The 23,846-nt window shown below is 37.8% G+C and overlaps 1 protein-coding gene across 2 annotated transcripts in view; it reads left to right on the top strand.

The window, feature by feature from the left end:
• The window catches only part of PRKCE (protein kinase C epsilon), a 304,751-nt gene that overhangs the window by 145,324 nt on the left and 135,581 nt on the right, over window positions 1-23,846 (top strand). For both annotated transcript variants that reach the window (XM_026695854.2, XM_026695853.2), the window contains one exon: window positions 15,563-15,626. In XM_026695854.2, the coding sequence (XP_026551639.1) occupies window positions 15,563-15,626 (64 nt within the window). The remainder of the gene's footprint in view (window positions 1-15,562; window positions 15,627-23,846) is intronic.

Here is a 23,846-nt window from a genome sequence, read left to right as displayed (position 1 = left end):
TGTCTTTGGCTTATCATTTCTTAATAATTATTTCCTGTTTCCTGTGAGTACTATGTATGTTTGTATGAGGGACATACATACTTTAGGTTGAAGTCATACTCATCTGGAGGGGATTGAGTTCAAGAAGATTGTCCCATTAGCAGCCACTTTGTGGTTCATGAAGAAAAAAGGAAGAGAAAGCTGAATTTATCCTACAGATAAATTAGCTTTCCATTTTCCTTTTCCTTCCATAAGAAACATACTGTAGATACTAATGCTGGCTACAGATGTTTTTAAGAGCATGTAAATCAGTTAAATGCTTGCAAACGGCAGGCTGCCAGAATCCAAATATTTGCAGAGAAGGGTACATTGCTTAAACAGTCCCTTGGAAGTTCTGTCCTGTCACTGCTCTGATTGTATATCATTAGGTATTTATTTTAAAACTATTAATATTTATTTTAGTGTAGGCTTAAAAGCTTGCCTTTCTCTTTAAACCCTTGTTGCATATTGAAGACCTTGTAGAGACAGTTTATGTTGAGTAAATGTATGGCTTCTGCCTCCATAAATAGAGAAGTTTTGTATATAAGTACTTAGGAAGCCTATATGCTTTTTTGTTTTGTGCTTTAAGTTTAAAGTTAAATGCGATTTAGTAGTAGTGCTTCATTGACTTTCCATAGTTTTTGCTCTTATTGTTCAAATAGAGGAGCTGTTTTCACTTTCAACTCTGTCATCCCAATAAATTCCTGAGTTTTGTTTTTAACCCAATAGACCAGTTACAATCCTGCAGGCAAGATGGCAGTGGCTCTGAATATCAATAATTCACCATCTATTTCAGCCCATTCAAATCATTTATCATTAGAGTAATGGGTGGAAATGGAAGGCAGCACATTACGAAGAAGCTTCTAAATGTTTGCATTCATACCGAAGATTGACCACAGTCTACTTTACTTCCTTGGCTGGCTATCTGTCAAATGCTGGCTAAGGAAGAGATTGGGCCCCTCTGTTCATGTTAGCAAAGCTAAAGGGGAAAATGTTGGATGGATGAATTTGGAATTTTGTGAGGCATGTAATTAGCAGCCTTTCATATACCTATCTTGCTGATGAAGTTGTTGGCGATCATGAAACACAATGTGCCACATAGAAAATTATCCTGCTCTTCTTGCAGCTGTTTCTCTCTCTCTCTCTCTCTCTCTCTCTCTCTCTCTCTCTCTCTCTCTCTCTCTCTCCCTTTTTGCTAGCAAGATTTGAAACATATTCTCAGCTGAATTGAAATAATAATGTATTTCTGCATGATAAGATAATGCTTAGGCTTTTCTATTGCCAGTCTTGAGAAGGAACAGGGGACAGGGAACTTTGACACCAAATCTGCAAGTTTTTGGTGAAATCGGCAAAGACGACCTCTCATTCTCCATTCATTCAGTAACTATTTCAAACGGTTCTCCCACTGTGCGTATAACACATTTCTGATTAGTCATATGGAAATATTCAATACACATTATAGTCAGTGGATATGAAAGCTATTGCATTGTGGCATTCGCTTAAGAGATGCTGTAATTGTAGTGCAAAAATTGTGTATAAAACAAGTGAAGACCTCCAATTCAGGACTTCAAGGGCACTTCCCTGTATTTGTCTTGGCAATAGTGTGAAAGGTGTTTGCCGTTTTCTTCTCCTCATTTCCCCCCCGCCCCGACTCCAAACTTTCAATCTAGTCTAGTCCTCCTTTCTAGATCCTAACTGGAAGATCAGGGTTGCTTTTCTTCCTAACGTAGATTAGGTCAATCAGCAGCTGCTGCGACTCATTCTGAAACTCATTCTTTGGTTCATCTAACATAGAGGTCTCCAAACTTGGCAGCTTTAAGACTTGTGGACTTCAACTCCCAGAATTCTCCATCCAGCATAGAATTCTGGGAGTTGAAGTCCACAAGTCTTAAAGTTGCCAAGGTTGGGGACCCCTGATCTAGCAACTCTTTTTGTCGCAGTCCATCAAAATGTTTGTTGAGGACATGTTCTTATGAAGGAGGCAACGAAGAGAACCACTGCCAAGACACCTGTACGCCTTTGTTTTTGTCTCAAAGGCAGGAGGAGACTGCATTGCTGGGAATGTAGCAAGGAACCCGTTATCTGGGAGAAAAAGCCTGGATCTGCTGCACTTGTTGCAATGTCTACTGTAGTTTCAACCTAAATCATTTGTGTTGCTACAGTTCATATCAGCGACTGTATTCTTTTGTTGGGTGAAACTAACTATCCATCTTATCCTAGCTGGATTCTTCTTACGTTTTTATCCAGGAGCTATTTTACCCTAAAATGTGATAGAAATATCCATTTTAACAAGATAGCTTTCTCTTTCTCAAGATGTTTTAATACTCCGGAGGCATATCATTCATTGTTGCTTTTTAAAACCTGATTAGATCAAAATGTTATACATGTTGCATTTCTGTTGCAAAGGCACCTAACAAAATTAAGATCTTCCAAAGTTATTTATATTCAGCATAGATCAAAGTCATTGTCATACCATTCCCATGCAGAAGATTCCAGTTACCTTTCAGTAAGAGGAAATATGCACATGATTGGGGTTATAAATATTTCACCTTTCTTTGAGTAATTGTTTCCATTTCCGGCTAATTTGCTGTCTCTCTGCTGTGACATTTAAGAAAAGTGCCAATGAATGACAGTTGTGGAAGGAGGCCATTTTTGGAGGGGTGTGGAGAATTTCATATAGGCCTATTAGTGGCTTGGTCACACATTACTTAAATTAAATTGAATTCAAAAGCCATCAGGATCCTTTTTCTCCAGGGGGCTTGGGTGTTGCAGAATTGAATTTCTCTCTTCATCCCTGCCCATTTGGTTGCCAGGGGAAGCCAGATTACTCTTGCCAATGACCTGAATGGCTCACTCACTCTCTGAGAACGTCTGATAGTAAACCAAGAGCTTGAGATTATCATCCCATCTAGTGGTAGAGTCTGGTTCATACAAACACACATACACACACACACACACACACAGAGAGAGAGAGAGATTTTAACAACAATAGTAAGAAGTGGTACAAACTAAAATGGAGCAAAAAAAGAAGAAGGTATAAAAAGAATAATACATAAAAAAGCCATAAAGAAGTTGCTTCTGATTCTTCACAGCAATTATAAGTACAATTATATTTCTCTCTCTCAAGCCCTATCATGCCTCTTGTTTCTATATCTATTCTGTCTAATCATCAAAATCGTAAAATGTGATTGTCTTACTTTTGGTTTGAGTGTTTGTTTCAATATAGCCATTATAGTCTGAAAATTATAATTTATGGCTAACTAGCAAATTGCACGTATGGTTCAATAAACCATGGTGAAACTGTGGTGAAAAAAACATACGGCTTCATACAGTTCATGAGCCTGGCCTTTGACTTAACTGCAAACATGCAACCTAGACCAATGTTCTTGAATGTCCCTCATGCAGGGGGAGTGAGGCATTCTGTATGGGAAAACGCTATGAGATCACTTACAGAACTCTCACTTCATCTTAGAGTTTTATCTAGCCCTAAACCTTGAGGCAAAATGCTTGAGAATGGTATGAATATCCAAGAAAAAATTAAATGAATTATAGAACAAATTAATCTAGAGGTACCACCTGAGGCTCAGTTTGTCATCATAGATCTAACTTTCCTGCTAGGAAAGGTGGAAGAAAACAGAATGACCAGCAGTAAGGTTGAAGAACTTGGGTACACCACTGGAAGACCCGAAGGAACAGTTTGGGGACAAATCATCTTGAGAAGACCTATCTATGTGATTGCTAAAAATCATTGCTAACATGTTCTCTTATACAGAACTAAAATCAGCTTTTAAATCCTCCTAATCCTATACTATTTTATTTGGTCCCTGATTTATTGTTTACATTGCACAGAGAGTCTGGCCAGTCTGAACTTGATCTCTGTACTGCAATGTAAATTGAAGCAAGATTTATATTTCCTCATTGAAAATGCCTTAAGACATCTTTCTCAGGTGGAGACAGAGAGGAAACACAGGCTATTTCAGTTGATTGTAATTGTTGTTACTGTATTCTGATTCCCGATCTTCTTATTCAATTAGTGGCTTTTGTATTTTTCATGCAAACACTTTGACAGTTGGCAGTTGGTGGCAAGCTGCATAGCTGCAGAAGGAAAAGGGTTTAGTTATAGAGTAGAGCAGTGGCCCCCAACCTTTTTTGTCCCACGGCCTGGTACAGGCATCACAAAGTGATCCACGGACTGGTACCGGCATCAGCACGCATGACCAAGGCAAGGTGAGCCGAGCGACAGGCCAGCCAGCCATCCCCTGCTTCTCCCCGCCACCTTCAACTCTTCCTTTGTACCTTTGTCGATGGGCTTTTCAGGATCTTTCTTAATCTCCTCCTGATGCGAGACTCCACCGCCATCGGGACGGCTCTTCGTTCGAAGCTGCCCCCCTCGACAAAACTAAGGCGCGAGGATTCCTTCAGCACCCAAATGCCACTTTCCATCCGACGACCGACAAGTTCACCTGGAAGCACTTTCTCAAGCGCTGTCGAAACAAGATGGTGGTGCCCACTTCTTTGCGGCCCGGTAAAAAATGATCCATGGACTGGTACCGGTCCAGGGCCCGGTGGTTGGGGACCACTGGAGTAGAGTATCAAAATGTCGTTTCATTGTAGCATGTCATACCAGAAACTTTCACAGCACTTTAATGACTAATAATAGGAATCATAATACAAAATGTATGTGTCTCTGCCACAGTAATGTTTTTCACCAACCTATCTACTGGATAAGTCAGGTTTCTAAGAGCTTCTGAGTGCCCTGTGTTCTTTCAATACAGAAGACTCTGTTGGGGGTTGAACTGCTATCCAGCATTCTTAGTGACCTATTCTTCCAGGAGTTTGATATGAAAAATTGCATGAACCTTTGTGGAGCTAATATAACTAGCTCTTCATCTAATCAAAGTAGGAAATATAAATTATTCAATCCTTGTCATTCAATTTTATGTGTATTGACCAGGGACAAAGTATTTTCTCATCATATACTGCAGTCAGAACATTTTTTTCCAGGTCTGTAGAAAATATTAGGTTCAGTAAAACAACACGATGTAATAAATATTGTCATATCATAATTCATTTTGTTAACTTTCTCATATGAATATGTATGTGAAATTATCCTGCCTACCTGAAGATATTTTTGCAGCTGAATGCATTCTGTATTCTGTTATAGATGTGGGACTTCCTACATCTGGGAAAAATGGAGATTCTCAAGATCACAATATCAAGTGCTAAAGCATATGTCATGTTCTTCTCAACCAACCAAGATTGGATTGTCTGTTCTGGAGTTATTATGCAATCAAATGTTTATGAATCTTCTTTTTGCTAAAATGATTCCTAAGCAATAGGTATTATTTACATATCTCAAGTTATATAGTACTGCTCTGAAGGTTTATTTCTTAGGTCAAAAAAACCCTGCTTTTCAACAGGATAGTTGCACAGTGCTTTTCAACATTGTCTTCTGTAAAATCAATATGTATTAGATCATTGTAGTTGTTTGTGATTCGATTAGGAAATACTGGGCATGATCCATTGCTGTTTACAAATACTGAGCCAAAGAATGTGTTAAAGAGGTTGGCTTTAATGGTGTCATCGTTGCACTCTTTACCATTAGGTCCTTTCAGGGGTGGGATGGACCTTGAGTCTTTTAGTTTGTTGTTTACAAAACTGTAGAAAGTGCGGGTGGAATTTGTGTGTAGAAGGCTTTCCTCTTGTTTAATGTGATAATTGGTGTATTCAGTCTTTATCTGGTGGCATAAATTTTTGTATCGGCTTTTGAAGTTGGCAACGTGACCAGATTTGTTTTTTCTCCAAAGTGATTTCTTTTTGGATTGACGTTTCCTTATTGTTATGGGTAATTTGTTTTTTCTGGTTTTTGGAGTTTTTATTGGTAGATATAGTTTGATGACTCTTTTGACTTCAAGTAAAAGTATGCTGTAATGGTCTTCTACAGTATTGCATCCAGTGAATAGAAATTACCAATCAAGAGATAAGAGATCATTGTCTATAAGATCATAGTGGCCTTTTATGAAGTGATAATTGGGGATCCCATAGTTATGATGATTTTTGTGAGGACATATGTTGAGACAAAAGTCGATCATGTTGTGGTCGCTGTTGGAAAAGGGTTCATTAATTTGTATTCCGTAAATTGAATTCAAACTGTTGCAGAAGATGAGATCGAGGCAGTTGTTAAGTCTAGTATTGTTGGTTACTAATTGTTCCAGTCCCAGATTTGTTGCAGCATTGTAGAAGGTTGTATGTATGGGTTCAGTTTTACATTTGTTTAGGGTCCAGTTAATATGAGGTAGATTGAAGTCACTAAGAAAGATAAAAGCATGTGGCATGATGTTGTCCAGGTTAGAAGTGAATTTGACTTGTTTGCATGTTCGATGTCATAATCAGGGGCTCTGTAACATAATAAGAATCAAAATGTGATATTTAAGGACAGTTCACAGACGATAGTCTCAGGAAGAGGAAGCTCCTGGGTAACTTGGATGTTTTTTAGATGTTTTTGGATGTTTTTAGATGTAGACTGTGAAGTAGCAACTGTAATGAAATCCAGCATGCCAAACCTTGCTTCCAAGGTTTGCAAATTCTATCAGATAAATTTGACAGTGTAATGAGAGAATTCACAGTGTCTATACCAGTCACTTGTATGGCTCCTTTTCTAGAATGGAAGAATATGGCAAAACATGTTCAACTGAAGTGTGTGTGTGTGTGTGTGTGTGTGTGTATAATAAAATATATTTTTTGTATGTTGTGAAAGAAAAATAGTAAATTAAAAGCTGAAAAGAGAATTGGCAAATAAAGAACAAGAAGCTATCAGATGAAAATGGTTCATATTGTACAGTATATTTTCATATATAGTAGCAGTTCATTTATTTAGTCTACAAATAAATCTTGATATTATTTATTTTGCATGCTTCCAATCAGACATGTTCTGAGAGGTTGCAGTCCAGCATCACTAATGCAGTCATCTGCAGTGCTCCAGAATGTTTAGACATAAACTTGCATGACGCATTAATGCCACACAGGTAGAATCTTCTATGGATAAAAAGCAGCATGTAATCCATGTGAGAGGTTGTCTTTGCTGCTATGGTTGAGGTCAGGCCCATTTAATTTTATGGCTTCGTATAGATCATGAATGGCAGAGGAAAACAGAAACAATGGCAAGCAATTTTATTTTAGTGCTACTCTCACTCCCCTTATTCAATGAGTGAAGAGCTAGAAGAGGAAACAATTAAGGTGGATGTTATGTCTTTTTGATTTTCTTCTCAAGTATTTATTTTTAGCTCAGGCTTTTCAGAATAAAAAGCTCATTGAAATGTTTAAAACATCCCAGGTTTTGATTTTTTATCTTAGCCACATATTTAATAGTATGAAGATATTAATTCTTCCAGTGAAATGTAAAGAGAAGTACAAAGGTGTGTGGTTTCTTTTTTTACAATGGGCTCAATTGGCATAGGTGTGCATGGAAGTGCCCTCTTCATTATCTCTTGCTGGCTCTATAAATAAAACCCATGGGAAATCTCTTCTAAATAAGGCCATACAACGGCTATGAGATGCAGTCACATTTTTAAAATGGTCTGGTCTGGGAAACTTCCAAACAGAACATAAAACCAGCTGTTCACTTTCTGATTATCTCCAGCATATGGCTTCCATAGATATATTCTCCCAAATTAGATGAATTTATATACTCTATACCTCAAGCCACCTTCTCGCTTATATAGCCAAAATAATCTTAATTTTTTTTTTTTTGATGTGGCACATTGCTATTTCCAATTTAGCACGGTGCTAGGACAAGATTACAAAGAATGTTGGATTAGGACAGGTAAAGTGGAACTAGATACTCTGCCTTGCATGAGTTAAAACTCTTCTAAATTGATCTGAACTGCTGTGATTTCAGACTTTATTCTAAGATGGAACATAGGCATAATATAGACCAGTGGTGTCAAATTCAAGGCCCAGAGGGCCGGGTGCTTAGATCTGGACCATAGGGCTGCGCTGGAAACAACAGACATCCCCACAGTGCCTCTGCCAGTGGAAATGGAGCTCAGGAGGGCCGGGCTCCATTTACAACCATGACAGCCTCCTGCAGCCCTCTGCCAGCAAAAACGGAGTTGGTGGGGGCCGCATTCGCTGGCAGAGGGCTGCAGGAGGCCATCATGGTCGAAAACCGAGCCTCAACGAGTGACATAAAGCTGGCCACGCCCACCCTAGGCATGCCCCCTGGTCACGCCCACCCCTGGTCCCCTGAGGTCAAACAGAACCCCTATGCGGCCCTCAATGAAATTGAGTTTGACATCCCTGCTATAGAACCACTTTATATCTAGTCTAGAACATCAGAGTTTTTAATCTCCCCTATGGAAGTCAAGCTGATGGTACTGTAAGCCTTACTCTGATTGTCCATAGGAGCGAACATCTATCTTCTCTGCTAGGAACCACCCAGTGACCCCAAGCAAACGGGGATTGTTTCATATGCTTGTAATTTAACATGCAGGTCTGCCCTCTGCCTTGAAATTGCATAGACAGTACAGTACAATCATTTTGTGTTTATAAATATTTCTGTGTGGCATTAACTGGATAACTATGAGTGGAGGGTTTTCCCCCACCTCCCACTTTCTCCTTTCCAGAGGCCATCTGCATAATATTACTGGTATGGTTCAAAGGCAACCATCCTCTCTGACTTCAAAACATTTACCTAGCGCCCTGCTCTTCTGATCTTCTAACAGACTGCACTTAAAACATTTGCAAAAGGGAACAAGTGAGCATTTCAACTTTCTCGCTGCCTGCCTATTTTCCTGTTAAAATATTGATATTTTATTGAATGCCGTTGGTACCATTGTTGTCTGCAAAGAGGTTATAATTCTTTCCTATTCATTTATTTCAAAGCACAACATTTCTTCACCTGCTTAAATGGAATGCCTGCCTGGGAAAAATTCACCTTATGATTATGAATATTAACTAGACAACTTTCATAATGTCTGGTTTCGAATAATGATATTTTGGAGTATGTGGCACATTGCAGATTGCATGCAAAGCTCTGCAGTTTGAGTTGGCTACTGGTACCCATCATGCAGGCTGTTGAATTATCTGTATAGTAAGAGTGACATAGTTAGACCACACCTAGAGTACTGCATCCAGTTTTGGTCACCACATTATAAAAAAGATGTTGAGACTCTAGAAAAAGTGCAGAGAAGAGCAACCAGGGGACTGGATTAGAGGACTGGAGACTAAAACATATGAAGAACGGTTGCAGGAACTGGGCTTGGCTAGTCTGGTGAAGAGAAGGACCAGGGGAGACATGATAGCAGTCTTCCAATATTTGAGGGGCTGCCACAGGGAGGAAGGGGTCAAGCTATTTTCTAAAGCACCTGTAGGCCACACAAGGAATAATGGATGGAAACTGAACAAGGAGAGATTTAACCTGGAAATAAGGAGAAACTTTCAGACAGTGAGAACAATCAACCAATGGAACAGCTTGCCCTCGGAAGTTGTGGGAGCGCCATCACTTGAGACTTTCAAGAAGAGATTGGACTGCCATTTGTCAGAAATGATGTAGGGTCTCCCACTTGGGTAGGGGGTTGGACTAGATGACCTATAAGGTCCCTTCCAACTCTGATTATTATCTGCATCACTCTTGCTGTCACTAGTGTGCACATTCTGGGAAGATGAGAATAGGACAGCTGGAGGAATACCTCAGGATACTACAGGTAGTCCTCAACTTATGACCACAATTGAGCTCAACATTTCTGTTGTTAAGTGAGACATTTGTGAAGTGTGCTTTGCCCCATTTTACAACTTTTCTTGCCTCAGTTGTTAAGTGAATCACTGCAGATGGAAAGTTAGTTACCCGATTATTAAGTGTATCTGGCTTCCCCATTTACTTCACTTGCCAGAAGGTCACAAAAGGGGATCACATGACCTTGGGACACTGCAGCCTTCATAAATATGTACCAGTTGCCAAGCAGCTGAATTTTGATCATATAATGCTGCAAAGGCTGTAACTGTGAAAATGGTCATAAATCACCTTTTTTCAGTTCCATTGTAATTTTGAACGGTCACAAAATGAACTGTTGTAAGTCGAGGACTAGCAGTATTCCATAGCAATGGAAGCATGTTTGGAGCTTCCAAATCTATTAATATGCAAATGACATAACATAAATTTTGGGATGAATCTAATCTTACAATGAGCAGATTTAGATCTGAACTTCATTAGCTTAAAATTAATTAATCCCTTTTCTCAGTTAATTTCAGGAAAGGTTACCCATCACAAATCAAATAATGAAGATATCCCTTCCTTTCAGATGAGAAAAAAATATATACACTGTCTGGTTTCCCACAATGGAATAAACATGACTGGGTTAACAATCTTTTGCTGAATAAACTACAACTGGCGTTCAGGCAACATAAAACCATAAAAATGATTTTCAAATAATGGCTGAGTTCACAAAATACATTAAGCCAAACCCCAAACTATATTATGCCTTAGGATGTTGTACAAGCCTAATAATCATAGCCACTAAAGGGACTTGGATGTCAAAATTGATTGTCCATTATGGGCCACAGAATGTGAGCTGTTGTAGCATTCTTTTGATGGGAAAAATCCCCATCTTTGCTGAACATTTTGTGACAGTGAGTATGAAGGGTATTGACACATGCTGACATGAATGGTATCCTTCACTCTGTATGTTTATGAGTTTCATGCTGGCCTAGCCAATCTGCTTCTGTATTTACCGATATGTCTTATAAAGTTTATATTTCTCGTGCATAAGGGGAGCATATGTGGATATGCTTTAAATGATTTATTTTCTCTCTTACATTACGCTTTTAAACTTTGCTTAACACATATTTCTCTACTGTATGCTTTGTTTAAAACATATTTCTCTACTGTAGAGGCTTTTCAAATTCTGCTAGGGATCCTTTGGTGGCAAAAATATTTGCTGAATGAACAAGAAATGGAAGAAAGTTTAACTGGGAATTTAGATTCCAAGTACTTGAGTTAAAACCCAGACAGCAAAAAAGACTGTCTTATATTTTTTAACACTGTTTATTTATGACACAAAGTGAGGTGGAGGGGAGATAGATAAGCTTGATTATCAATTCACTGGGTGATTTGGAGATTTTTGCCCAAAGATTTTGGGATCCTAATTATGTAGCAATGGTAATAGTAAAATCCAAGGAAACTTGGATATAGCTTGGTCTATGCAGCTCATTTCTGCATATGGTTCAAAAATGTATCAGGCATTAAATTTGGCTTCAGGCAGAGCATTTTTTCTTCTCATGTATAAAAGCTGCGAGTTACCTCATTCCTAGTATGTAAATGATGGCACTCAAACTCTCCACTGAAGCCTTCCTGAGCTCTCTCTGCTAGAACCAGTCCTGTCTGCCTTGTGCCCTGCTTAAATGCTGAAGATACAGCTGAATGCAACCTGACTTGATATGAGCCTAATTATATCCAGTCACCTCATTTACATAATGATTCAGCCAACCTTCATAATGTAAATCATTCATTTCTTGGTCTTCAACAGGGAATACATCTTTGCTCTTCCTTTACTGCCCCAAGGATGAGTCAAGCTCTGTCTGCACATTTTCCTCCCATATTAAACTATGTGTCTGTGAGTATATGAACAGACTGCTGCAGAGTGAAGAGTGCTCTTTAAGAATGCTGGCTGCTATTATGGATGGCATAGTTTTAGGTGGTTCCACTTCAAGGCATGACATACTCCATTTGGTACCCCCGAATTCTAGTTGACTTGCAAGATTACTGGAATCATTGTGACTGCTCTCCTGGTATACTACTGGATAGAAAGTCTGAACAAGTCATCTTATGTTCAGAATTTATATTGCCTTTTGCTGTTTTTGTTTCATTGGCAATTAGTGGTTTGCATATTGAGGATTATAGCAACCCTCACTCTTGAATCATACAAATCTGGTCAAAAGCACAGATCTACTTTAATAATGTTCAGCTGACTTCCCATCCTCTCAAAGTGAGGGATTTCACTGCCAGATTAGACTTGAATGACAATATGCTATTAAAATATTTGCAATCCATCATAGAGGTACAATGACTCAGGGAATCCAAGGACAATGTTGCGGACTTTAGGGGCCTACAATTAGATCTCTAACTGCTTCAGTGACTCCACCCAGCCACCTCATTCTCTGCTGTCCCCTTCTTCTTTTGCCCTCAATTGTTCCCAGCATTAGGCTCTTCTCCAGTGTTTCCTTCCTTCTCATTAGATGGCCAAAATGTTTGAGTTTCATCTTCAGGATCTGGCATTCTAAAGAGCAGTCAGGGTTGATTTCCTCTAGGTCTGACTCTGGAGGATGGTAGAGGACAGGAAGGCCTGGAGGAATGTTGTCCATGGGGTTGTGATGGGTCGGACATGACTTCACGACTAACAACAACATGATATCTAACTACAATTAGATATTCTAGAAGAAAAAAATATTATCTCTTTTCATTCTGATACAGCTCCTTTGGCCAATTCTATCTGTTTTTATTAGCTTTGCTTATATAACTGTTAACAATTGGTCCTTCCTTGACCAACCATGACTTAACAACGGATGTCATGTATTCAAGAAACAAATGAATATCACTTTAGAGAATGTAAAAATAGTTTCCATCTCATTCAGTACAAGACATGCTATCCCTTAAAACAGGATCCCCAATCCCTGGTCCATGGACTGACACCAGTCCGTGGCATGCCAGAAACCAGTCGGTGCAAACAAGTGAATCCCCATCTACAGGATGCAGGCAGCACATGAAACCATGCTCCTCTGGTCTGCATAAAAATCTCTCACCAGTCCCTGGTGCTCAAAAGGTTGGGGGCCGCTGTCTTAAAAGACATATAAACAATTATAATATAGTAAGAAAAGGCAGGCCCTGAGAGAGACAAGAAATAATTGATATATGCCTCTTGATCCAAATATTTAGTACTGTTCTGGTAATTTACAACTCTTTGGTCTGTGCTTGGCATCCTTCACCCTCTGCTTCTAATTCCTGTCTTCATTTATTAACCCATAGGTTGGAACAGACTAAGAAACCAATGCCTTATCAGTCTAAAAATAAATTTCATTAGAACAGGTATAGAGACAGAATCTTGCAGGAATTTTAAATTCCTTCCTCCTTCACTTTATCTTCATGTGAATTAGTGAGGGATTTGTCTAATGTGTTTTCTCATATTGTTTTTTTGAAATTGATTTAAGCCACATTCTCTGATCATCGCCTTGATAACAGTTCTTTCCGTCGTCCTCCAAAGCCATTCTCTATGCTCTCTACGCCACCATTTTATGTTGCTATATATACAGGTGGACTGTGGATTTGAACTGGATTATAACTTGAGAACATCCTGACTGAATAGAGGCAGGTTTCAGAATAGTTTGTTTTCCTCTTTATTGCACTCTAAAAACTGAAGGAGAAGCAGTGTCTCCACTCCAACAGAGGTGACGAAAGCCTCTAGCCAGCTAGCAGCTGGTAAAACACCTTTTTTTTCCTGGCTGAAAGATTATGCAAAGCAAATGTTCAGTAGCCGTTTAGAAAGAACTGATAGAAACAGAAGCTAAGCAATTTCATGGCTAAATTTTGGCTAAGAACTTTGCTCAGGTAGCAAAGGAAAAACAGAACTGTTCGTAAAATTATTATTTATGTGTTATGTTTACAGGTAGTCCTCAATTTATAACAGTTCATTTAGTGACCATTCAAAGTTACAACAGCACTGAAAAAAGCGACCTAAGACCATTTTTCACACTTATGACCATTACAGCATCCATATAGGCATGTAGCTTACATTCATGTAGCATGTAGTTTACATTCAGATCCTTGACAACTGGTGCATATTTTTGACGGTTGCAGTGTCCTGGGGTCAATTGATCCCCTTTTGCAACCTTCTGACAAGAAAAGTCAATGGGGAAGCCAGATTCATTTAACAACCATGTTACTAACTTAACAATTGCAGTGATTCACTTAACAAATATGGCAAGAAAAATAATAAAATGGGGCAAAACTCACTTAACAAATTTCTCACTTAGCGGCAAAGATTTTGAACTCAGTTGTGATTGTAAGTCAGGGATTACCTGTATTTCTATTTTTTTTACTGATTTTTTAAACTTGTTGTAAACCTGAGTATTTTTATTTCTGTTTGGAATGAGCCTATGCTGATCTAGGAATGTGATACTCTATTCATTCTTTCATTTTAGCTTCTAAGGCTTTGTTTTCCATTTGGTTCTGGTTGGGGAACCTTAGAGTTAGTAGATCACACTAGCTTTAAAAATGTCTACTCCTGATATAAAATAATAGTAATAAAGAAATATTTTTGAGACATTGGCTGCACCTTGCAAGAACTATATATTGATGACAAACACACACACGTCTTGTGTTAAACACCTGAAAAATAACCATAACATACTGTACATAATAAATCAAATGTTTCCCATGTCCTATCAAAATCTCCAAGGTCAGCAGGGGAAAAAATATTTTGAGACTACCAACTGTGTGCCAACACAAGGCACTTAAAGATATGTTTTCCTTAGTTGCTCCTTGTCTATGTTGTTCCCAAGATACTTTTACAGTGTGCCTTTTTCATTCTGACATCTATCAAGTATTGGCACAAAGCAGTATACTAATGCATACTTACATCCCTCATGTGTAATATTTGGTGGAAATTATCTGTCCATTATCCTAGAAGGAAAAAGTTAGCACTTGTAGAAGCAAACAGATGTTTGCAGAGTCCATCAGGGATGAGCCCAAACATATCTTATTTGTAGAAATGTGAAAATCCCTGCATGAGTCTTATAATCTCTTTTTTAATCAGTTCCAATAGAAAAAGTTCGCCCCATCCTGCATTTGTGTGTGTGTGTGTGTGTGTGTGTGTGTGTGTGTGTGTGTGTGTGTGTATGGCATTCAGCTTTGTTCGGGTATTTTCCCACGTCATGGTAGTTGTGCTTTTAAAGTTGTAGCGACGTTTCAACAGAATCTCATCTGCCATCTGCTGAAACGTCGCTACAACTTTAAAAGCACAACTACCATGACGTGGGAAAATACCCGAACAAAGCTGAATGCCATACATGTAAGTACCCGCGAAAACTTAAGAATGAATATATATATATATAAAAGATTGAGCAGATCTCTGAGAACCACTCTGAAACAGACAAAATTATGAGATTTTGGCATCTATAGTTTTCATTATTTTAACATATTATAGTCTGTGTTATTTAAATTTGCATTGTATCCTCTAAAGTTCTGGAACAGGTAAAGCAATACATTGAAGTAATTGAAGTATTATCCTTACTTATTTTCTAAATAAGTAAATGGTCTTATGAGATCCAAATCCAGAAATGTAGCTAAATATTTACAGTAACTCTTTTTACTTAATCTAAGGATGGTTTATAATGTTTCAATGGCATCTATTCCTTTTTTCTCTCCAATTTCTTTAAGCCAATGCCTGCCTAGAGTGGATTAAAAATCCTGTTTGAATTCTCAGGAAAACAACACACCCTATGAAAAGAACACAGTGGAATTCTAATAATAAATATTTGCTTCCTTTTCTTGCAGATTGATTTGGAGCCAGAAGGAAGAGTGTACGTCATCATAGATCTTTCAGGCTCTTCAGGTGAAGGTAAGACTGCTAGATTTTATTGTATTCACAAGAGCTCTTGATCTGAACATACGGATTTTTGTGTGTGTCTGGGGCACAGGAAACTAAGCCAATCAAGGACTCCCTTATATATGTGAATATATATATTCTAAGAAGAAAGTTCCCAGATTTTCAGACATCCAGGTCATGGTTGTCCCAAAGATGCTTTCTTTCAAAAGGTAACTGGACTTCTTCTGGAGAAGCTTCTTGGATGAGAATCAAAATGTCTTCAAGCAAAAGAAAGTCCAGTTGCCGAAAGAAAGAAAGAAAGAAAGAAAGAAAGAAAGAAAGAAAGAAAGAAAGAAAGAAAGAAAGAAAGAAAGAAAGAAAGAAAGAACCTTTGGGACAAAATTATCAGATGATTGACAGATTTTTTTAAAAAAACAACTCCCAGCAGAAAGAGCATTTTGATAGAGAACCTATTACTTAAGAGAAGTGCTAGGGCTTCTTCACTGGATATATTCCAACAGAAATTAAGCAGCCAATTGTTAAGGATGCTTTAATTTGGATCCCTGTATTGAACAAGAAGTTAGAGTCTCTTCTCTGTGATTCTGCTATAGCAACATGCCACAGGTTAGGGTTTTTTTTAAAATATATTCAGCTAGTGATGGAATAAATCTGATACTGTGTTTCTTTCTCTGTTTTTCTGCAGCCAGGAGATTGTACCCTTGACCAATGCCCAAAGGACAACCTTGGAAGTTTCATGCAAATAGTTCTGAACTTTCTTTTAAAAAAAAGAGAGAGGAAAAAAATAATTATGGTGGAACAGAGTACAAGTTTTGGCTGACAATATTTATCACAATATTGAGCATACAGTATATAGTCAGGCAATACTTGTACCATGTCCCTTAATGATTATTTTATTCTCTCCTTTTTTAGAAAGCTCAGAGAGCTATTTTCATGAATATACACACAGACACAAAACACGCATTCCTACCCAAACCATGTGGTAAAATGCTATTAATAGTCTATAAGATTTTTCAGAGAAACTGAATGCATTGGTTTATTGATCATCACTTGGTGCATAAACTGGTTTCAACTGTATTTGCATGATTTTTATGATCACAAGACTGTAGAAGCAAACTAGAACCAGAATATTGATGGGGTAAGCGTTAAGGACACTGGGTAAAAACAAATCTTCTCCATCAACCAAGGCAAAAACATCATGCTATATACAGTATTTAATTATATCTGGGGACTGTACACATACACACACACACACACATACACACACGTGTGTGTATATTGCCTAATGGTCAGTGGCTAATGGAGTTTATATTCCATCATATGCCCACTTTCTTGCAAACAAACTTTTTTAAAAAAAATCTGCTTCTGCATAATCAAAAACAGTCTAGATTTTAAAAGTACATTGGATTGTATTCTTTCTTAATAATCTCCAGAGGAGTTTTGAACTGCTGGGATATATTTATTAAATAGCTAAGAGTGTTTTGATTTCAAATGTTGATGTAAGCATTTATTTTTTTTTGCCCTTTACCCAGTCACTGGGAAGGAATGCCTGTGTATTTTGTAAACAGGCTGTTTTCTAGATGGGTATTATTTACATTCACAGAGGCATCTCTAGGGGGAAAAAAAGTAAGATATATTTGCTTGGCTTTTTAAAGTGCAACAACAATGTTTGGATTATGGTGGTACTTTTACTCACAAGTATTAATCAGTATGTAGACTTGTTGGCCTATCTTCAGATCCATTCTGTTATGAGGCAAATGAAGCAGTAGTCCTTTTAAGCAGCCAGTACTGATGACAGAAAAGAAGCAATTTGTAAACTAAATTATTATTGTTATTATTATATCTTTATTGCCAGAGATTAAAAAGGTACTTGTGGGATTTTCTGCCCCGTGTGCTAAAATAACACACTCAGACTTAACTTCACTTGAGAGTGGAAAACACCATTTGTGCTTTGGCTTGACATTGAACATTGAAATGTCTTGGAGTAAACTTACACACTCTTACACTTCTTGTATTCCTGTCTTGTTTGTGAGCTTTCCCAGAGTCTTCTGGCAATCCACTGAGAGAAACAAAGTGCTGGATTAAGTGGACTTTTGGCCTTACATTCTTCCTGTAAGGAAGAATGAGAAGACCCAAACAGGAAGCCTATCCCAACTCATGCAAACTCCTTCCCTAGCCATTTTAGAGAAGAGGGAAAGAAAGATTTAAAACTGGGATATAGAATTTTCCAGGAGACAAAGAGTAGCTGCCTTTCCTCCTTTCCTTCTATTTTTAAGTTCTATTGTTCCTCCTTCATAAGTGTTTCTATAGTTGAAACAAGCAGCCTCCAGGGATATAGTATTATTCTAGTATGCTTCTTTGAACAGTGCTTTCTCATCTCCCCTTTCTCCTTTCCCATAGTTTGTTTTGTGAGTGTGTGTGTCCCTCTGTCAGTGTAAAAATGCACACGCATATTTATAGTCAATTTTTTCATGAAAGTAATCCCAAAGCAATATATAGTATCATATAGTAATAATCTTAAAGCAGAATATGAAATAATTTTAACCAGGACACTCACTTCAGTTAAAAAAAACTAACTTTGTATCAAGTTCCAAAGGTTAAACCAGAAATCAGAATTATGGAACACAGTAAATGACACATGAGCATCGAGTCAGTTATGTAGTTAACTGATGCTGAAAACTAACCAGACTCAGTGCAATTGTGGCCAGACTGAAAGGCACTTTATGCTCGTGGCTTCTATATCCAAAACCCTTCTGGAATGACATTCCATCATAATACAATATCATTAAGACAAATAAAATGGGCATATATAGCAAACTTCTTCAACCTCAGTGGAAGAGCAGTGATATTTAGAATTACAAAAAGAGAAAAGGGGCTTCTTTTGATTTCCAGTCATATCCCTAAATGTCAGATAACTTTAAAACAAAGATTTTAAAGGTATCTGACACATAAAAAGGATGACTAAAAACATCGCTCTGTTGTACTCTGAACAGAAGTTGGAGATTTTCTTTTAAATGAATCAAGAGGAATTGATTTAACTAATCTGGTTGTTATTTTAGCATTTTAATCCCTATAATATCACAAATACCTAGATGAGCAGAATATTGTTTCTTTACTATTAACTTCACACTTAATCAGTTGTTCAATAGGAGACATTTCCATTTATTTTTTTCACTGAAAATCTATCTTTGTGCAACCTGCAAATTCATGGTTTCTGCAGAGCCTCTCTGCAATTCTGAACATTTAAAAATAGTATGTTTTCCATTTGGAAACAAATTGATGCCTTTCTATTTTTGCTTGTAGTGAGTGATACAGGCACAGCAAGTACTCACAAGAGCTGAGCTTTTTTCCCAAATGAAAGCTGCAATTTTAGCAAGGCCTTATAGATTAGAAGTAGTAGCCAACTCTTGGAAAAACTCTCAATTTGTCTAATGAGCATCTAATTTTTAAATTCACAAGGAGCTTTTGGGGAATCAAGTGAGAGGTTGCTTATGATATCTCTGAATTTTTATACAGGAGGTTAAATATACATGTTAAATATACAGAAGAGCAATAATATGCAGTCTTGTCCTGGCCAAAAGATTTAGCCTCTGCTTTTATCGAACTGATAGGCCAAAGATCAGATTATTCAAGTTCATGAAGGGAGCTGTCCAATAGGAGCTTTAGCAACAACTAGACTTCAACTAAGTAAATTTTAACAGCAATATTGCAGTCCCACCCTTTCTTTAGTCACTTGAGTGCTTCTTTCTCATATTTGCAATGATGTTTCTAATATATTAAGAAACAGGAATGACACCATTGACAGTGATTGTTCTGGTGGCATCAAAAGAGCAATCAGCATTCTTCAATTCCTTTTGTCCTCTACAAGCATTACAAACAGTGATAGGTTATCCCCCTTCCTTCATTTGAGGTATAAAGGATGCTAGAAGAGAAGAAGTAGCACTGACAGTAGATGTGATCTGCACAAAATGTGATCTGTTGACGAACCATTTATTTCATCCTATCATTTGTTTGATGACAACATCAGCTTTTACTTTTCATGAAGACAGAAAAAACCTGAATGCTTATTGAGCGCTGCCCTCATCCTCTTATCCTTCTTGAGGGACATGATTACTAATAATTGAATTCCTAAATAACTGAATTGTAATTGGCACTAACATTATAATATTCCTGGATCAGTTTTGCTCAATCATTTTTATTCTTACATGTAAAGCATGAGTTGGGTTTGGTCTTTTTAATTTATACATACACACACACACACACACAATTTTTATACTTTGAAGTAAACATAATTTTATATGCCTTGTACATCTGCTATGAGATCCAGTTGGATGAAGAATAGTATAGAATTTTTTTAATGCAATTAAATAATATAATCTATTTTTTAAGCGCCGTCCTTATTATATTTGCTTATCTTCATTATTCTTTAGTACAAACCTAATGTATCTAAGTGGATCAGAATGGATTCAGAGAGATTTTAACTAGTATGTAATTCAGTGGTCTTGGGAAAATCTCTGTAAACATCTGTTTCTACTTTGCATTAATAAAAAGAATTATACAAGTCTAGTTTTCAGGCTGAACAAAAAAAGGACTTTAGAGTTATATGTATGATTAATATTGTAAGTTTCTTTTTGAAACCTCATATAAAATCTTTTGTTGATCTCTGTTGACCCCTGTCCTTCATTGATCAGGATTGTAGGTGATGGTTGTAGAAGCTCTGAAAGAAATTCTAACCTTCCACGCAGATGTATATTCTTTGTTCTAACCATCCAATTTTTCTACAATGGCACTTCTGTTAAGAAGGAAAAAAGAAGCATATAAATAGTTTCATCCAGGGGTGGGTTTCTACCGGTTCTGTCCACCTCTGTAGAACTGGTAGTTCTGAAGACCAGCAGACATAGAACTGGTTCTATGTCTGCTGATGTTTTTGCCCACCCACCTGGGCTCTTACCTGATCTTTATTTCCTGATTTTTTCAACTTCAGCTGCCCTGAGAGGCACAGCTGCAGTTTAAAAAGCAGGAAAAAAGGGCTTTTTGAAAGGCTGCTTCTCTGCATGCAGCATGCTGATGACGATTTACAGGCACGTGCCAGCAGCGTGCAGGGAAGCACATTGTAAATCACGAACCTCGTAAATGACCGAACTGGTAGTTAACCCTGTTGGATCCCACCCCCTGGTTTCATCTCATTCATATCCATAGTAGCACTGTGTCATTCTGTCTTGGTTTTTGTGAGTAAGCTTCTTGACTCAATATGGAAGGTGTTTTTCTTGGTTTCTGTGCCTCTTGAGAACATTGATTTGAGCCTGTGTGACCTTAATAATCATCAGTTTTTGTTATCTTTGAACCAGCAGTTTGGAGAAGAAAGTACTTCTCCATTTGCTTCTCTTCTGAGGGAAGACAATAGTCTTAACTGTTATTTCTTCTTCCTTAGCTCACTCTTTTTAATGCGTTGGCAATTGTCCCAAGAACACATTGATTTTCTGTAGTAAGCTGACTTTCCTCTTTAGTAAGCATTATTTCTCAAATGAGAGGTATCCAAAGACTTTTTTTTTTAAATGCCCTTTTAAGCCAGTTTTTGCATCTTGGAATCCTGAGGTATCCTTAGTATCTTTAAACTGCTCAGGACAGGTCATGTTATGAATGCTGCTCTTCCCTAAAAGAGATCTGCAGAGCACAGAAGACCCTTTACAGGGATGTCCATCCTAAAGGTAGAGTGGCTTTGGTATAAAACTTACGAAAACTGAACTTTCTGTTCTCTGCATACTGTAATCCCATTGTGCTCTCATATACAACTCTGAGCTGTCATTCTATCCACAACTGAGTTAAAATAAAGTAACATTTATTCTGTTAGTCTCTCCTTTATCACAAAACTTTCCATCTCCTTAAATTCTTCAATTTAAACAGGCAACTACAATATGTCTCATATAAGTAGCAGAGAGAAACTGGCTAAGCCAAGGGCAAGAGTCAAATGTAGACATAGTCTGGAATCCCTACATGGGTACCAGAGGACACAGCCTGACTTCTGCCCAATACCATTTAACCTTATCTAGTCTCACCCCGGTGCAAAACATTAGTCTGAGCAGATTCCTGTGTATAAAATTATGTAATAAAAGCTAATTGAATTCTTCACATGTGGACCTGGTTGTTTGGGCCTGATAAATCCTATAATGGAGCTCCCCATAATGACACAAAAAAGCAAAACAATAACAGAGCAGAACAGCATAAAGAAGGCTTGTAAAATAAAGCCAAAGACAAACCAAATGTGTTTTCAAAGTCTTTATTTCACAATAGAACTAATCATGATAGATCACAGGCCTGTTTTTCAGAGCAATCTGTTTATAGTTTCTTGCAGCCATCAGGAAGGTAAATTTCATATTGTTCTTAACAAATATTGCTCAGTTGGTGGTAAGATTTCTTGAAGGATTGCTGTAACAGTGGAGAGATGGGGTGAGGCAGACCATTAAAATGCTCTAAGTTTTAACCACTGAATGCAAAAAGTGATAATCAGCATTTTGAATTGGGACCAGAAATGAGCCAGCAATTTGTAAAAGTGTTGTAGAAATTGAAGTTTTATATTTATAAACACTGAGATTCATTAAATAAACGATTGAAGACCGTGACAACATGGTCCTTGAAAGTTCTGTAGAATACATTGAGGACATTATATTAAGAAAGGCTACTCTTTGAATATATAGTGTTTGTGTCTCAAAAATTTCAAGAACTGAAGTCTCCATGATTGGCATACATTATAAATTTGCTTTCTGCTAATATCTGGTTTAACAAAACAGGGCAGCCACCAAAGTTCAATTGCTAACTGCTTCTGTAGCTTTTCTCAATCCTTTAGGCCAGGGGCCCCCAAACTTGGCAACTTTAAGACTTGTGGACTTCAACTCCCAGAATTCTCCAGCCACCTATGCTGGCTGGAAAATTCAGGGAGTTGAACTCCACAAGTCTTAATGTTGCCAAGTTTGGAGACCTCTGCTTTAGGCCACTGGTGGGATTCAAAAAAATTTTTACTATTGATTTTATGGGTGTGTCTTGGTGGGCATAGCTTGGTGGGTGTGGCAGGGGAAGGATATTGTAAAATCTCTTTTCCCACCCCACTAAAGTTACTGCAAAATCCCATTCCTTCCCCACTCCACTAACCTGCTTTCCAGTTCCGTTCTCCTGGGCAAGGCAACAAAAAAAAAATGACCCAGCCAATCAGTTGGTACTTGGGAGGCAAAGAATAAATGGGAGTGGGGCCAGTCAAAGGTGGTATTTGCCGGTTCTCCGAACTACCCAAAATTTCCGCTACTGGTTCTCCAGAACTGGTCAGAACCTGTTGAATCCTCTGTCAAGGATCTTGGAGTACTCATCTCAAATGACCTAGGTGCTAGAGCCCCCTGTAACTACATAGCCAAAAAGGCATTAAGAGTTGTTAACCTAATCTTACGTAGTTTTTTCTCTGGTAATATTACACTAATAACTAGAGCATACAAAACATTTGCTAGACCAATACTTGAATACAGCTCATCAGTCTGGAACCCACATTACGTATCTGATATTAACACAGTTGAGAAAGTCCAGAAATATTTCACAAGAAGAGTTCTCCACTCCTCTACTCCTTTCAGAATACCTTATGCCACCAGACTCAAAATTCTAGACCTAGAAAACCTAGAACTATGCCGCCTTCGGTCTGATCTAAGTATAGTATATAAAATCGTACATTGCAATGTCTCACCTGCCAATGAATATTTCAGCTTCAACCATAACAACACTAGAGCAAACAATAGATACAAACTCAAGGTTAATCGCACCAAACTTGATTGCAGGAAATACGACTTTAGCAACAGAGTGATCAATGTCTGGAATACTCTACCTGACTCTGGTTTCTTCCCCAAACCCCAAAAACTTTAACCTTAGACTGTCTACTATTGACCTCACCCCTTTCCTAAGAGGACTATAGGGGGCGTGCATAAGCGCACCAACGTGCCTACTGTCCCTGTCCTATTGTTTCTTTTATTTTTTTATTTTTCTTATATGTATCCATGTATTCATAACTATATTTTTACTTATACCTATTATCTTGTAAGCAAATGACAAAAATAAATAAATAAAATAAATACCACCTCTGCTTTCGGCTTACATTAATATGCAGTTACCCATGACAATAGTGGGTCTTGAAAACATCTATCATTAAAATAAGTATTTCTTGGGTCAGATCTAATGAAAGGTCTGGTTCAAATTCAAATT

This window comes from Pseudonaja textilis, chromosome 1, assembly GCF_049901715.1.
Source record: "Pseudonaja textilis isolate UNSWEBS1 chromosome 1, rPseTex1.2, whole genome shotgun sequence".
NCBI lineage: Eukaryota > Metazoa > Chordata > Lepidosauria > Squamata > Elapidae > Pseudonaja > Pseudonaja textilis.
This window is presented reverse-complemented; position numbering and strand designations above follow the sequence as displayed.